The 15,486-nt window shown below is 46.9% G+C and overlaps 2 protein-coding genes across 3 annotated transcripts in view; one reads left to right on the top strand and one right to left on the bottom strand.

Moving 5' to 3' along the window:
- Window positions 1–568, bottom strand: part of GRAMD4 (GRAM domain containing 4) — a 75,237-nt gene extending 74,669 nt beyond the window's left edge. For both annotated transcript variants that reach the window (XM_057417821.1, XM_057417822.1), the window contains exon 1: window positions 453–568. In XM_057417821.1, coding sequence (XP_057273804.1) covers window positions 453–481 — 29 coding nt within the window. In that variant the 5' untranslated portion in view covers window positions 482–568. The remainder of the gene's footprint in view (window positions 1–452) is intronic.
- A 325-nt stretch (window positions 569–893) lies between these two features.
- Window positions 894–15,246, top strand: LOC130603796 (histone H2B 5-like). Its single transcript, XM_057417831.1, has 2 exons — window positions 894–1,029; window positions 14,703–15,246. The coding sequence occupies exon 2, from the start codon at window positions 14,732–14,734 to the stop codon at window positions 15,110–15,112; it is 381 nt and encodes a 126-aa protein (XP_057273814.1). The 5' UTR covers window positions 894–1,029; window positions 14,703–14,731; the 3' UTR covers window positions 15,113–15,246.
- Window positions 15,247–15,486: the final 240 nt, after the last annotated feature.

Below are 15,486 nucleotides of genomic sequence, written 5' to 3'. Positions count from 1 at the left end.
GAGCTGCTCCCCGTCCCCGGGACAGCGGGCGGGGGCAGCCAGACACCCCAGCGCCCACGGGAACGGTCTCCATTACCCGCAAACGGATGAAAAAGGCCCGGAAAGATGATCCACCGGCACAGCTCCCCGGGGTCTCCTCCCGTAGCCCCTATCCCTCGCACCCCCGGCAGACACGAACAAAAGGCGACAGCGAGAATGGAAGAAGCAGCCCCTCCGCGGGTGCCCGGCCCGGGGCGCCGGGCTCGGCCCGGCGGGAGGCACGCTGCCCTGCACCGGGCTGATCAGGGGGCGCGTCTGTCCCAGCCCGGCGGGTCTCCACCGCCCCGGCCTGAGGAGCTCGGGACCGGGATGGGGATTGAACGGTCCGTACGGAAACAACACACACACACCCCACACCCCCCCCGACCATGATTCATATTCCTGCCCCGAAGGCGGCCCGGCGAGACACTCACCCTGCTCGTAAATCGGAGCAAACTCTCATTCACTCTCCCCGCGGTGCCCAGGCCGCCGGATCCAGGCGACGCCCCGAGAGCCGCCGCTCGCCGCGCTGGGCCGGGCTGGGCCGTGCGCCGCTGAGGCCGGGAGCTCCGCTCAGCCCCCGACAAAGTGCGGCGCGGCCCGCCTGCCCGCTGCGGGCGAGGGCGGCCGCAGGTGTCCGTCCACCGCCGCCGAAGCCGTGCCGAGCGCCCTGCGCAGCCGCCGCCGCAGCGCCAGAGCCGCTCGCCCCACCCCCGGTCGGCGGCGGCCCCGCGGCGGGAGGCCGCAGAGGCGGAGCGGGCGGGGCGGCACATGGGCGGCACATGGGCGGCGAAGCCCGGCCCAGCGCGGCCCGCAGCAGCACAGCGGCGCAGAGGGAGGCGTTCTTCGGCCGCAGCCCGGCCCCTGCTCCGCGGGCGGCGGAGGCGGGTCTCACGGTCCGCCCGGCCCGGCGGGGAGAGGCGTCCGCAGGCTCTGCGCGGAGCGGCAGCGAGCAGCCCCCAGTCCCGCCGCCGCGCTCGGCGCCTGCGGAGGAGCCCAGACGCGTAGCAGGCAAGATTCTCCGTAGTGCGCTGGCTGCCTGTGGTGCGGGCTGTGGTGCCGCTGCGCCGTGCGCTGCGCGCCGGAAGGGGCTGCAGCGGGGTTTGCGCTGTCCAAGTATGCTCTTTGCGATGCAGCTTGTACCGTAACGCTGCGCATGGGTAGCGGTGGCGTGCATTGTGGCCGGAGCCTGAGCTCAGCAGGGTCAGGGCTTCGTTGTGCTTCGGGCTTGGCAGATACACACACACCGCGTCATCCTTGCCTGTGCTTTGCTGTCGTTGTGGCAAGCGTAGCGCCGGAGCTAACCGCACCCCGGTTAACGGGGGGCTGAGGGAGAAACACATGCCCGGGCCTGGGCAAGGCGGCGGGGGCCGGGGGCTGCAGTTCCGCCAGGAGCGCCGCTGGCCTCGGCCGGTGGTGCCGGTGGGCTGGGCTGGCTGTCTACAGCCTCACACACGCTGCGGAACCCAGGCCCTATGGGAGGGTGCTGTTCCTGCGTACCGACACCTCTATGTCAACACTGTGTATTGTTAATCATTTACTAAGTATACAGGGCTGTACACCATCGCTCATGCACTGTTTGGTGTGTTTTGCACTTCTTGCTGTTAACCCGGATCTCTTTGTCATAGGTTAAGACATACAGAGTGCGTATGCTGTGAGATATCCTTTTATTTCTCATTCCTCTCATGTCCCATCCTCAGGGTTTGGTGATGTAGGGACTGCTCCACGAAGTGGCTGCCATGCAGCGTAAGCAATGTTACACAATTGTGTAATAGGTTTGTCTACCTCAGCGCCTGTCTCTAGCGCAGCGGAGGGGAGCCGTGATGTGCTGCATGGCGTTCCCCAGTACCCCTCAGGACAGTGGCTCTGGTTCTGCTGCCAGACTTGTCCATTTGCAGGGTGATGACCAGTGACACGTTTTGCACTCACCAACGTCCCATCATATCATGCCCTTTGCATGCTGGCGTTGTAACGCTTCAGTTTTTTGAGATCAAGAATTTATGAATCAAAAGATGGGGGAGTGGAGCCATGTGGAGGCTGAGTCAGATTGTGAAAAAGGAAAGCCAAGCAAGAGTGTGCAATTGCATATCACATTTACAAACACGGTTTCATTCATCTCCATATGTTGCTCCTGTTACTACTAATAAAGCTGTGGTTTCTCAGATTGGTGCTACCCCAGGAGCACGGTTTGATCTTCCTGGGGTTTTTACTCTATAGCCTCCATAGTGTTTGTGTTATAGTGTGTTATTTTCCCAGTTATGTTTTTATTATGTTGAACACATGTTAACAACAGAATTCGATCCTATGAATGTATGTCCCACACCTCTTCTCATATTCCTGTTATTCAGTATGCAAAGGAGTGACAGATTACTTGCCAGTAGCAATTTTTTCTTTATATTGGCAAGATTTCCTAATTATAAAAACAGAAAAAAAAAGCTTTTCTTTGAGTGCACACCCCTGTTTGCTTCCCCTTGCTTTCCTCCTTCTGCTATTGATACCCAGCTCCACCATGGTGATTTTGGAGGTGCGGGAAATCCAGCTTTGTCTACTGAAAGTTTCCTACAGAAGCCTCTATAGGCAAAAGAAGCCAGAGAGCAAGGCCTGCTCCAGGTATAATAGGGTTTTCTTCCCTGGCAGGAAGGTAGAACTGTAAAGTGTATAGTAATTAGTTTAATCCAACACTGGGAGAGAAGGAGGAAGAATTACTGTATTGAGAAAAATAAGTGGGGTTTTTCTTAAGTTTCATATGCAATATCTAAGTGGCAATTTCAATGACCTTCATGGTTTCTATTTTAGACAGAAGACAGAGTACCAGAGTATCATTTGTCTTCTCCTGGCGTCATCCTTTTTTTCTCCTGGGTTTAGCCTGTTGCTTCCCAAAGCTTGTCTCTGTCCCTCGTTGAGGCAGCAGCACCTTTCACCCGTGACTCTCAGAAGTGCTGTTCTGGCAGGTGATTTTTTTCCTCCAACTGCTTATTTCACGTCTTCTCTGCTGTTCAAGGGCTTTCTTCTTATGACCCCTCTGCGAGTCTCTTGTCTGTGTCTTATTTATGCTTTGGTATTTCTTTCTTGCCAAGCATTGTGCTGCTTACCTTTCCTCTTCTCCCTGCTTTTTCTCTGCTCATGCCTTTTCTCTCATTTTTGTCCCTTTTCATGTGTCTTCTCCTGTCTTCCCCTACCCCTTTCTTTTTCTGTTCTGATACCCTGTCTTGCTGCCTGTTCTCCGACATCTCAGTTCAGTCCCCTGCCTTACTCTGCCTTCCTCTTCACATTTTTTCTCCACACCGTTCCTTTGGTCACTGTTGTCCTCCATCCTTACCTGTACATATACATGTATGTATACATTTGTATCTACTCCAGATCTTCCATTTTCCATCTGAAGCAAAGAAATTACACATGCTGGTAGTATCATCCTATTGCGTCCCTTTCTCAGCACCTGAAATACGCTGCTCCTGCCCATCATCAAGCACATGTATTGTGTAGACTAAAGAATTAGCTATGTGGGAAATGTTCCTGAATTCAGAACTGGACTTGTGAGAGCAGCTCAGTCAGGCTGCACTGTGATCAGAGCAGTTACTGTGCTCCCACTGACGATGCCAGAGGAGGGCTGTAACCCCTGGACTCCAGGACCCAAGGGCATTTTTTTCACATTCCTAAATTTCTGAGGTTTGGTTTTGAAAAGTCTGTAACTTTAGGTAAGGGACACTGCCATCTATTTGAATTACCCATTGAATCCTGGGCTGATCCAAAGTAAGACCCTACAAAATGCTTTGTTTCCAATTACTTTGTTTTGTATGTTTGTTAAGCCATTTTTGTGCAGCTATTGGGAGAGATAGTTTTCTCATCAGAGCTAAGCTCTGCCTCTGAAAAGGGCTCTGTGTGGGGTAAGACTGGGACCTTGGCTCATCAGCTTCCCTTTTTTCTAGAGCCAGAGGGAGAGGAGAATGCTGTGACTGTAGGATCATGTGTACTGAGTGGGAGATGGAAGAATAGGTGCATAACCCAAAAATGCTACATTAACCTCAGGGTGTAAGAGGTGGAGTTGTTTAATAGTATTTCCCCTTGACAGTAACTGACTGCAAACAGCATCACTGGGGATCAAGGGCAAAGATCTTGTTATTTAAATAAGAATCTTTTTTAAAAAAATCTGATTTAATAATTAAACTTTCCTCTTGTCTTTCAAAAAGTGTACTACTAACTGGCAGGAATGAAAACAGCTTCATCCCACGGATTCCACCTCTGCTTTCTGGCAGCTTACCTGACTCATAAAGAGAGTGGGGGATTTTATATGCCACCTACATAGACTCAACATTTTCCTTTGTGGGGAGAGTTAATCACCACCCTTGTCATACTATTTCACTGGCCCTGTTGAAGATGTGGTCTGTCAGGGGGGGCTGTTTGTCTTTCAAATCAGCCTTAAAGCTTCTTACAGAAAAGGAATGATGTTCTGGGTTTTTTTCTGAATTAGGTGAAAATGCACAGGCAGTCCACTACTATAAGGTTTTCTGTGTTATTTACCCCAGGATTAGGGAAAAGAGTTTCTGTTTGCAGAAGCCTCATGTCTGACATGATGTGCCACTCTGGCCACATCTGGATGTGCCACAACTGGAGAGTTGAGGTGCATTAGCTGAAGGTAAAGGACCATCCCCTAGATAATCATTGCAGGTGGTGTGCACTGAGGAAGAAACTGGGTGGTTGTAGCCACAGTGATCAAGGATTTAGAGGGCAAAGTATTGGTGGCAGAAGAAATGTTTGTATTGGAGCAACAGAGGAAAATGGACATGCTTTGGGGCACATAAAATCTCTCCTTATAACCTGTTCATATAAGCTGTGTGATCCTGTCTCTTGTGAGGAGAGAGACTGTACATAGTAGACTGATACTTGTCAAACATAAAATACTGCATGAAAGAAGAGAGGAAGATGGGAATGAGAATAAAATAACGAAAGTGGCAATACAGTATACAGTGTGTACAGGAAGCGATGAAAGAAAGGGTAGGAGGACCTGAAAGTGCACCTCCAGGAAGGTTATTAGGCGTTACAAAGAGGACATGAGTTACCCTGAAAAGTGAGAGGGAGCTTGAGCAGAAAAGCATGTGACATTTTTGCAGAAGAAATTATTGACATGAGGTGCAGGGAGCACAGAGAGGAAGGAGCATCTGAGACCACTCTGGAGCTTCGCACTTAAATAGAAATGGTAGCGTGAGGAAGGGCCAGGGAAAGCATTTGATTCAAGAGTCTCTTCGTTTCTCTGTCACAAGGGCAGGCAGAGTCGAGGAATGGGAAGGAAAGGGAAAAACCAAAACCTGAAGTGAACTGCTGGCAAATGCGGATGAAGGAAGGGGTAGGGAAGCTGCTGCCATGTTGGTGGAAAGGGAGAAATCCTCTTTGGATCCTCTTTGGGATGTAGAAGATGACCAAGTAAGAAGTGAAGTGCTGTAAGACAGGAGTTAGGGAGCATCCCATCAGGAATGAGCTGCTGACTGTACCCAATATAGATATAGGTTATTTCTATTCTAGATGTGTATAAGCCTTAAAATGCATTGCAGATTCAGTAGCTCTGCCCTGAAGATATGGATGCTGCAGCTGTCTTGCTCTTCCTGTCACACCTTCCTCTTTCTCCCACACCAGAATTAATCCATACTCTCTCCTCTCCTGCACTGTGGGTCCTCAGCCCAGCACTGATCATCCTTCTTATTGATGCACCTGCCTGATAACTGGGGCACGACTAGAGATAAGGACTTGGGAGTCACTTGCAAAGAAAGATGTGCCTCTTCAAGCAGAGGCACTAATGAGCTCTGTGGAGGGTGCATGCTGTGAAAGGCACCAGCAGGGAAAAGAGCAAAGGGTGAGCACTGCATCTGAGAAAGAAGCAGGTCAGGAGACTGCAGCAGTGGGAAAAACAAAGGTGTGGAAAGAAGCCTCAGGAGGAAAGTGAGTGTAGGAGGATGGAGCTATGGATGGTTAAAAATAACAGTGTGGTACAGATAATGTGGCACTCTGCTGCCTTTGAAGACCTCTCTGTGTTTTGAAATGTGAGCCTTACATTTACAGGTGTTCTAATTGCTACTGACCAGCCAGGGCTGCTGGCATTTTGGGGCTGTCACTTTGTCCAGCAGCCCCCATTTTCTTCACTGCTGGTCTAGTGGCTGCAACTGAGACTTCAGCAGAGAGTTCTTTGCACCCCTGCCTGACAAATATTGACGTTTGACGTAGCCCTAATTATGCTTTGATTTCTCTGGAAGAGAGATGGCCTTTCTTGGCTTCTGAAAGTGTAGTGACTAGCACACTATGTCTGTGTGATGATGATGTTATTGCAAATTAGAGATAAATTAAAACAGCATTCACAGGCAATTTGTACAATGTGGAATTTGGACATGGTTTCACTTGGCCTGAAAGCCATTTTTTCAGTGTTTCTGGAGAACTGCAAGCTTTTCAACCCCATGGTTGTTCAAAGTAATGTGTTAGTCTCTGTACAAATACCATATGTTGGGCAAGACCAAGTGGCAGCAAACCTGCTGGGGCTTTGAACCTCCTGGCGCTTGTAATGGGTATGAGAGAGAGAAGGAAGGAACAATAAAGAAAATAATAAAGGAAAGAGAAGTGCAAAGTGAAGGACCTCTGCATTTTGATAAGAGATCTTCAGTATCACAACAACATAGAAGAGAAAGACATTATCTGGTAATGTAGAGCTATTTATCTATGAACATTTCAGAATGGTTTATTAGCAGTTCTTGTGCCAGAGTTTATTTTTACTTTCAATAACTCTTGTGTCCTTAGTGCTCACCCCTATCTATTCTAGAAAGTAGCCAGCTCCCCTCTTCAGAGGAGCTTTGCCATGCTGTCCCAGCCATGTTTTTCTCCTCTCCTTCCATCTAGCAGGCTCTCCATTTCCCTGCTTCACACAGATGACCTCTAACTCTCAGAGGACTCTCCTCCTGTGGTAATGTGATCTAGTGGCTGCAGCAGAGAAAGGTGTCAGCAGTCCTGGATTGTATTCCCGATCCGGTTATTGGATGATATGAGCTCAGGGAAAGGACATTTATCCTTATTTCCCTGCAGGCTCTAGTAATAGTCACACATCTCTATTTTACAGTAAAATTGCTATTACAATGCCAAATTAATAATTAATACACACATCACAATATTTTCAGTATCCTGTAGCAATAAAATCTGACTGTGTGCCACTCGCTGCCCTTAGCTTGCTGCATGGCATGCAGTCATTTTGGATGTACCCATGTGGTACCCACAGCTCCTAACATTCACGCTGCATGTTCCCAGGCAGCCATGCTTTACATCCATGATCGAGTAGCCTTCACATATTCCAGACTTTTTCATTAGTTGCAAGCTTTCCACTAATATTTTTTAATCCTTTTCAGGGCTTGCTGAAATGTGAGTAATGTAAATGGCAAGTGATGATTGAAGTTAGAGACTCTCATTTAGAAGGAATGGTTGGTCATGATTGATAGCTGCACACATCAGACCCTCGCCTGGCTCTTTCTCCCATATAGAGGAAGAGTTAGTGACACTGCCCAGGTCTGTTGAGCATACTTGCGTTAAACCCATATACATCTCATGAATGTTGTTAGAATATGTTGCTGGGCTTATTTCACCCATGACATTGAGGATTGTAGTATTACTTATGTTGTAACATACCCAACTCATTAAAAGTCTTAATGACCTTGGTCTAATCTTCAGTCTAATTTGGAAACATAGCTTTCCACTTGCATGGTTTTATATCCATGTGCATTATTCCCAGGCAATGTTGTATGGACAGAGTTAACATTTTGGGATACAATTCCTGCTTTGATTCTTTATGTTCCACAAATTATCTGTAGCACTGGAAAAAGCCATAGAAACCTACTGAAACCTGGGGATGGGGCATGTGGGAGGAAGAGATGCCACATGTGTCTGCATTGGTTCCCACATAATTCCTGCCTTAACTCAGAAGCAGCTCTCACCTCCTGAGACTGCTGCTTCTCCCTCTCCCACTCACTTTCCCCTTATGGCCCACAGGTGTTGAGCTGTATCTTCTCTCATATTTTTGGCCATGGCTGAATTAGCACGTTTTTTATGGGTGCCTTTTTCAGCACAAATGAGAATAGTCTATAGAGTTCTGATAGTTCTGCATTACTCCATAAAGTCCATAAAAATATTTTGCTTAAATGCTATAGCAGTTCTTTAGGCTTGTTAATCATTAGTTTAGAAACCATGGCTCCATTGTAGGAGTTATTTAGATACAGCTGACTCAGTGATCTTACGGTCTTCTGCTTTTCCAGGTGAATTGAAATGATGATGTCAAATATCAAGTGATGTTCAATCTTTATATGGCACAGAGCAATTTATTTTGAATCTGCACTTTTTATTTTAAATAGCATAGGGCATCGTGGAATAAGTAAAGCGCCTTTCTGATGCATAGCAGGTGTTACAGACCCCAGTCACCTATGACTTGTGTTATTGCTCCCAGTTCCAATAGTCTGTACTTTGCAGGTCACAGATAGTACAGCTTGTGCTGCTGAGTAGCTGAGCTGCTTGCTGATGTCTTGCTTCTCCTGCCCAACAGGTCAGTTGGAGATCATCTGCCTGTGGGTGGTTAGCAGGCTCTGACTTCTCCCTGCCTTCATAGCAACATTGCTGAGTTAGTCTAAGGACAGGAGCTAGACCCTGCACCAGGACACAGTTGCTGCTGGCAGGGTGACCTCAGTGGGTCCAGTTGAGGCGAAATGGGATATGGAGGGAACAAAAAGCCTGTTACCTGAGGAAAGGATTCGTGATAGAAGCAGCAAATCCTGATGACTGTGAAACCCGGAGAGGAAGCTTGTGCTGAGGTTGTGTTGAGGGTTTGACCTATTGATAAAACCGCAGGAAGGGAGTGAGCCTGGCTGTGTTCTCTGTTGGGCTGTGTTAGCACTGGGGGTTCTCCGAGGATGGCTGCAGTAATACAGGTTTCTCTTAAACCCTGGTAGTCTGTGGGAAAGCTGACTGGAGTGTAGTTGTAGCAGATGCTGGTGCTGGGTGTACTCTCGTAAACATTTAACAGGTATTGATCTATAGCAAACTTCATTTCTCCTTGTTGCATTTATTAGATCCTGCTGGTCAAGCGTGTAGATCACAGATACTCCAAAGCAGGTAGATAATGAGTGCTCTCATAAAGAGCAGATAAAAGTCACACTAAAGCATTTTTTAAGTACTCATTATTCACAGTAATAAAACCTTGATAAAATGTGGAGGAGCCTGATTTTTATAAAGTACTGAGCCTCCTGGATTCCAGTGGAAATCAATGTTGGCTGTTGGTGATAACCATCTCTAAGCATCATATTTGTGGTTTCAGGCCCAGGCTAAATCCCCACTGCCTTCAGGCACTCCTTTCATCAGAATAAAGACAGCAGTATTTAGCCTCCTGGTAGTTACTCTTCTTACAGCACTGTCTGTGCTCTGCTTGACTCACAGGTTAGGTTTTCTTTTCTTTAAAAATTCCATCTATCTTCTCTGCAGAGAGCTCTGATGTAGGGTCCTACTCCATACTTTGTACATAAACATCTCTGATTGATACCCCCACAACCCTGAGATGTACGTGCAAACTGGGCAGTAGTACAAGCAATTATAGCTGCTGCTGGTGATGAAAAATGTGTTTTCTAAAATCATAAATGGAAATGCTAGGAATGAAAGTAAAGTTAAAGAAAATATTACTGCAGGGAGTATCCTGTACTGAGCTCACAGGCAATGTGTTTGCAAGCAGTGATTAGGATCAGTCAAAAAGCTATGTACCAGTGTATCTCAGTGCTCTGTTCTGCTTGTTTCATTTTGAACACAGTGTATCTGTATCAGGAAGTGAGTTTGTAAGTTAAGGAAGAGGGGGCATCTTCGGTTCTAACACATTTTTATGGTTCAAGATGCAAGCATTAATCTTTTCACTAGAAGGATTGTGTGTATCCAAGTTTAAAAGTCAGCCATTTAAATGATAACTTTATAGGAGCAGTCATATAAAATACAGCAGAGTGTGTGGGATTGGGAAGGGGCCACATGGATACTGGATTACCTGGGAGGAGACCAGAGACCCCAAAACTAATCTCTGTGTCCCTCCACCACTGGAAGAAATCAGGCATTTCAGACTAGTTTACCTTATTCTAGGAAATTCTCCTCCTCGTTACTTCAAAGCAAATATTACCTCATCATCACATGCTAGACAACATGCCAAGAGAAGAACTCTTTCCAGTCCAAAATGTGACTGTCACTTTTTGCACAAGGCAGCATCACTGATGTCTCACAGTGACTCATCCCACTTCTGATCTGCTTTACTACCTGAGGCAGAGCTTGCTACCAAGTAACCATAAAAAACCCTACAGCTTGTTTTCTCGCCTATTGCTATTTAATATCACCTGTTGGATGAGCTTGTATTATTCTTGTATAAGAAATTCCAGGTTGATGTCTGTACACCATAAAAGGGAGGGGATTTGCAGCTTGCAGAAATAGGCTGTTCCAACAAGAGTCATTTGCTGACATCTGGTAATTTGTAACTGTATTTACCAGATCTGCTGTCTGTGCTCTTACAAGCTTTTCGGAGCAGATGAAGCCATTAAAAAGCCTTTTCCTTTCAGTGGAAACATTCCCTAATATGTTGCCGTTCTTTGTGTTTCAGAGAGAGTGAACTGAAAAGCAGCAGCAAATTTTCACTTTACATTTCTTTATGTGTACAATTAAAACCAAGTTAATTTTATACAGCAAGAGAAACTAAGGAAAGGGACAATAATTAGATAGAACTAACAGGACATGGCTATTTAAGGAGCAGAATAAACACAAAGTGCCTGTTGGCTCTCATTTACTCTAGCAAGGATTAAAACAGATCATCTGAAGATTAGCAAATATCAGATTATCAGATGCCTGAAGATGAGAGCTTGAGGTTTTCCTACAAATGTTTAATTTTTCACATTAACCTCTTAGGAACAAAGTGCTGATTCTAGAAACCAACTTTTACATTTGATTAGGAAATTACAGCATGGGGGCAACCCAGTGGGAGTAGAGATTTACAGTGAGGGCCCAGTGGACATAGGGATTTACAGTGGGGGCCACAGAGCACATCACAGCAAGGACAGCTTTTAATGGGAAAAAGAAGGAAAAAAATCAAAGTGCTATTTCTACCCTCGATTAAGGGAAGATCCAAAAGGCTGACGGATAGTCCACTTGTGGTCATCCCTGCTGGCACCTGCTTGGCATTGATCCTACAGACTCATCAGCAAGGCTAAAAATGAACAAAAATGCTGTGGGAGCTTCCTGGCCTGTCTCTCTCTCCATCAATATATCAGGCCTGGGGAAAACAGAGACAGCATCAGGCTGCTCATGGGATTTCTCAGCAGGGCTCCTCTCCCAGCTCAGATCTGAGAGACTGTGGTGATTTGTATCTTTGAATATGTTTTCAGTTCATTTTCCTTTTAATGATGCTGAAGCAAGGGGTGTCAACACAAAGGAAGATAAGATGTATCTGTCACTCTGTGCCGCTCTGGTTTCTAGTGGCAGGCAGGCTGCTGCTTGGAGCTGGCTAGAAAAAACGCTGTGGTTTGTTTTGTTGTTGGTTTTCTGAGGAAGGAAAATGTGCCAGCAATGATAATGGGTTGACTCACAGCATACAAACCATAAAGGGAAAAATGTGCTCAAAGATTTTCTTCAAAAAACCCAAAACCTTCCAAATATTACTGTGATGCGTCCGAGTGCCTCCTCTTGCATGGCCATACCCTGTGTCCCAGGGACCTCAGTGGTTTTCATCTGGAGATCATAGCATCATAGAATCACAGAATGGTTTGGGTTGGAAAGGACCTTAAGATCATCCAGTTCCAAACCTCCTGCCATAGGCAGGAACACCTTCCACTAGACCAGGTTGCTCAAAGCCCTGTCCAACCTGGCCTTGAAAAGGAGGAGATCCCTGGCAGTGTTCAAGACCAGGTTGGACGAGGCCTTGGGTGATATGGTTTAGTGTGAGGTGACCCTGCCCATGGCAGGGGGGTTGGAACTTGATGATCTTAAAGTCCTTTCTAACCCTAACTATTCTATGATTCTATGATCTTCCCTCCTTAGGGGTCCCTGTGGGAGGCTCTGGTTGCAGTGTCATGTAGGAAATGTCCGTCAAAGGAATGCAACTCATAAAGCGTGTTTAGGTGAGAGGTGCCCAGCTTCAGTCTCCAAGGGTCATTGAATGGCTGGGGCTGGAGGTACCTCTGGACAGCATCTAGTCCAGCCCATGTTCAGAGCAGGGTTGGGTTGCTCAGCGCCACATCAAGGTGGATTTTGAGTATCTCCAAGAATGGAGACCCTGCAACCTCTCTGAGCATTCTATGCCATTGCTGGGTCACCCTCACTGTAGAGAAGTCAGTAGTGATGGCAACACTTCAAACACAAACCTAACAATTACTAACCTCTTCATATCTTCACACCGGAGCAGCAGCTGCCCATGGATTGTTGCCAGAAGGGTTGGTGATACTGTCAACCATTATTAACATTATTTGTTTAGCGCCTGGCAAATGCAGTCAGGCTCTTTGTGCTAGGCACTGCCCAAACAACCTGGAAGGAAGGTAGCCTGTTGCCAAAGAAGGTGTTATTTACCTGTTAAACAGTAGGCTGCAAAGAAATGGGTGGAGGGAAGCAAGGACACTGAAGCATTTGTACAAATCTCTGAACTTCAGCATCGTTGCTTCCCTCATCCTGACTGTACATGGGAAAAGAGCGAGATCCTGGCTGCCCTGCCTGGCATTAGCCAGTCAAATGGATGGAGGTGTCCTGTAGTGGGACATTTTCTGGAGATGTATGAAATCACTCTGGGGCCTGTTAGGCACCATATTCATTCTTCAAAAGCTACAGGACAAATGTACTTAATACATATTTTAGAAGGACACACTTTTAAAAAACCCGAAGAAACAGTAAATTTTTCAGTTCTGGTGTTTTTCAGTCAGGAAATTAACTGAAGAGAAAAAGAAACAAGTGCTCAGTTACTTCTTCTCTTGGAAAAATGCCTTTCCATTGAAAAGATCTGGATTTGAGTCTGCAGACAAGAGGGATAGAGGGTTTTTTTCCCCAGTGTTTCTTCCCAAGTAGAAGAAGAGAGGGAAAAAAAAACATGGTTTCACCAGAAAAAGAAAATGTGGTGTTTCAGGTGCCAGATTTTTGAAGGGTGTCCAGGACTTTGGGGCAGTCCAGCACTTGCCTTTCCAAATGCCTCCAGTGAGAAGAATTCCTGGGGAAATTAAGACAGGATGAGGTGGCTGTGTCACACTTTGATTGCAGATGCAGGCAACAGTGGAGAAACCAGGCCAAGACAGAAGCCAGTATCTCATTCCTTCTCAAGGAGGAGAGGCAGGGCTGAGCACGCAGCCATTGCTTTGGCACCGGCACTGTTTAGGCCCCTCTCTGATGCTCTGTGTGTACAGACCATATGTTACATCCCAGCTTTCTCTCTCCTGTTTACTTCTATCCATTTTCCCATGTGCCATCAGCCCTGAAGCTGTTTTTTCTCCTCTAGCCTGTCTTGGTCAGCAGACTAATTCCTAGATCATCTTGAAAGGAGGTGCAGAGCAGTAAAAGCCCCAAGCCCTGAGGTGCTGCTGGAAGCTGATCCTCCAGCAAAGCCTGGAGAAACCTTGCCTTTCAAAGGAGCATTCAAGGTGTCCTCTGAAACACAGAACCACTTACCAGGTTCTGACACAGTTATTCCTTTGACCCACATAGTAAAGCACATGTAAATCTGGGGAGTGGGAAAGGGGCACCCAGCTTTGTGACAGGTTTACATACTGTCCTTTTGTTACTGCACTTCTGGTTTACAGCAGTCGGCTGCATGTCAGGGCTCTGCAGGTTGTGGACTAATGAAATAAAATTCAGCGAGAGGATGAAGCATCTCTGATGTAAACTGGTCAGCAGAGGCCCGATCCCTCGAAAGCAGAAAACACCGAAGAGCAGGACACAATTCCAGTCCGTGTAGCTCCTCTCCATCAACAAATAGCCCAGAAGCGCTTTGATTTTTGACTGCTATCCACATTCCTGTTCCTCTGCCAGGTGAATCCTGCCATCTCCTCTGAGCTTTTCTTCTCTCTGGTATTTTTGGTAACTAACATGAACACTGAGAGAGATTCCTGGAGCTCAGCTAACTTAAAACTGTATGATTTTTATATACTACTGGAATACATGGTATAAAACAATAGCCACAGAAATGCAAGCACCCTCAAAATAAGCTTTTACTTACATGCAAATTAAAAAAAAGGTCTATTGGAGATTGTAATAACATATAAAATAATTTCAACCAGTCTCATATAAAGGTGATATCTTACAACATTCTCCAGCCCATTCCAGCAAGACTTAGTTTAATCCATGCTGCAGTTAGTGTTTTGTTTGGAACTGCAGTGATGTTCTCAGAAATACGTTCACCCTCCTGCCCATATTTACTAAGTAGATGCCAACTAGGCCTGGGTTCATCAGTGCTTACAAGGCCAGTGTTATGGGGATTTAAACTGAAAACAACAGAAAGCCAAGCACAAACCAGAGCAGCTCTCACTGGCAGTTCAGAAATGCTTGCAGAGGGTCATGGGGTGCTTATCTCCATTCAGAGCCGTCTCTTGTCTCTGACACAGACTCTCTCATCTCTCAGTAAAGCTATAATGTAGAAGAATAAAAAACAATTTTATTTTCTTGGTGTTCTTTCCAAGCAGCTGCAAGACCCAGAGAAAGAGCTGTTAGGATGCCAGAGCCAGCAAAGTCCACCTCTGCCCCAAAAAAGGGCTCCAAGAAAGCCGTGACAAAGACCCAGAAGAAGGGTGATAAGAAGCGGCACAAGAGCAGGAAAGAGAGCTACTCCATCTATGTCTACAAGGTGCTGAAGCAGGTCCACCCCGACACTGGCATCTCCTCCAAGGCGATGGGCATCATGAACTCCTTCGTTAATGACATCTTTGAGCGCATCGCTGGAGAAGCGTCCCGCCTGGCCCATTACAACAAGCGCTCCACCATCACCTCCCGGGAGATCCAGACGGCAGTGCGCCTGCTGCTCCCAGGAGAGCTGGCCAAGCACGCTGTCTCGGAGGGCACCAAGGCTGTCACCAAGTATACAAGCTCCAAGTAGCCAGATGTCACCTCTCCAATGGGACCATCAACCACTGGACCCTCCGCGCAAGCACAGGCAGGCAGCCACAGTCCAGATAAACATCATGGCTATTATCCACAGCAATTTACAGCCTTGGGGTGCGCATGAGAAGCTGAGGAGACAGTGATCTGGATGGTGGCTGATTTTCATAATCTGTTTGGGACACGCAGCAGGTTTGGCAAGGCTGGTGGAGGAGGGCCCTGCTTTCACATCTCATCCAAAAGACTGACGAACCGTAGTATGCCCAAACTCTCCTCTGTGCTTGGCAACATGCATGCTTGGCACTGGCTGGGGAGGCAAGCAGTGGCAACACGGAGATGCCATCTCTTTATGTCTTCCTGTTTGGCTGCTTT

The sequence above is a fragment of the Pezoporus wallicus genome, unplaced genomic scaffold (assembly GCF_028554395.1).
Source record: "Pezoporus wallicus isolate ANWC-B61680 ecotype Strahan unplaced genomic scaffold, APGP_CSIRO_Pwel_v1 contig_5542, whole genome shotgun sequence".
In the NCBI taxonomy this organism is placed as follows: Eukaryota; Metazoa; Chordata; class Aves; order Psittaciformes; family Psittacidae; genus Pezoporus; species Pezoporus wallicus.
The sequence above is the reverse complement of the archived record's forward strand: the minus strand, read 5'-3'. Positions and strand labels throughout refer to the sequence as shown.

What these genes read in the sequence shown, in the direction of transcription:
- LOC130603796 (XM_057417831.1), top strand. Translation starts at nt 14,732, where the DNA reads ATGCCAGAGCCAGCAAAGTCCACCTCTGCCCCAAAAAAGGGCTCCAAG.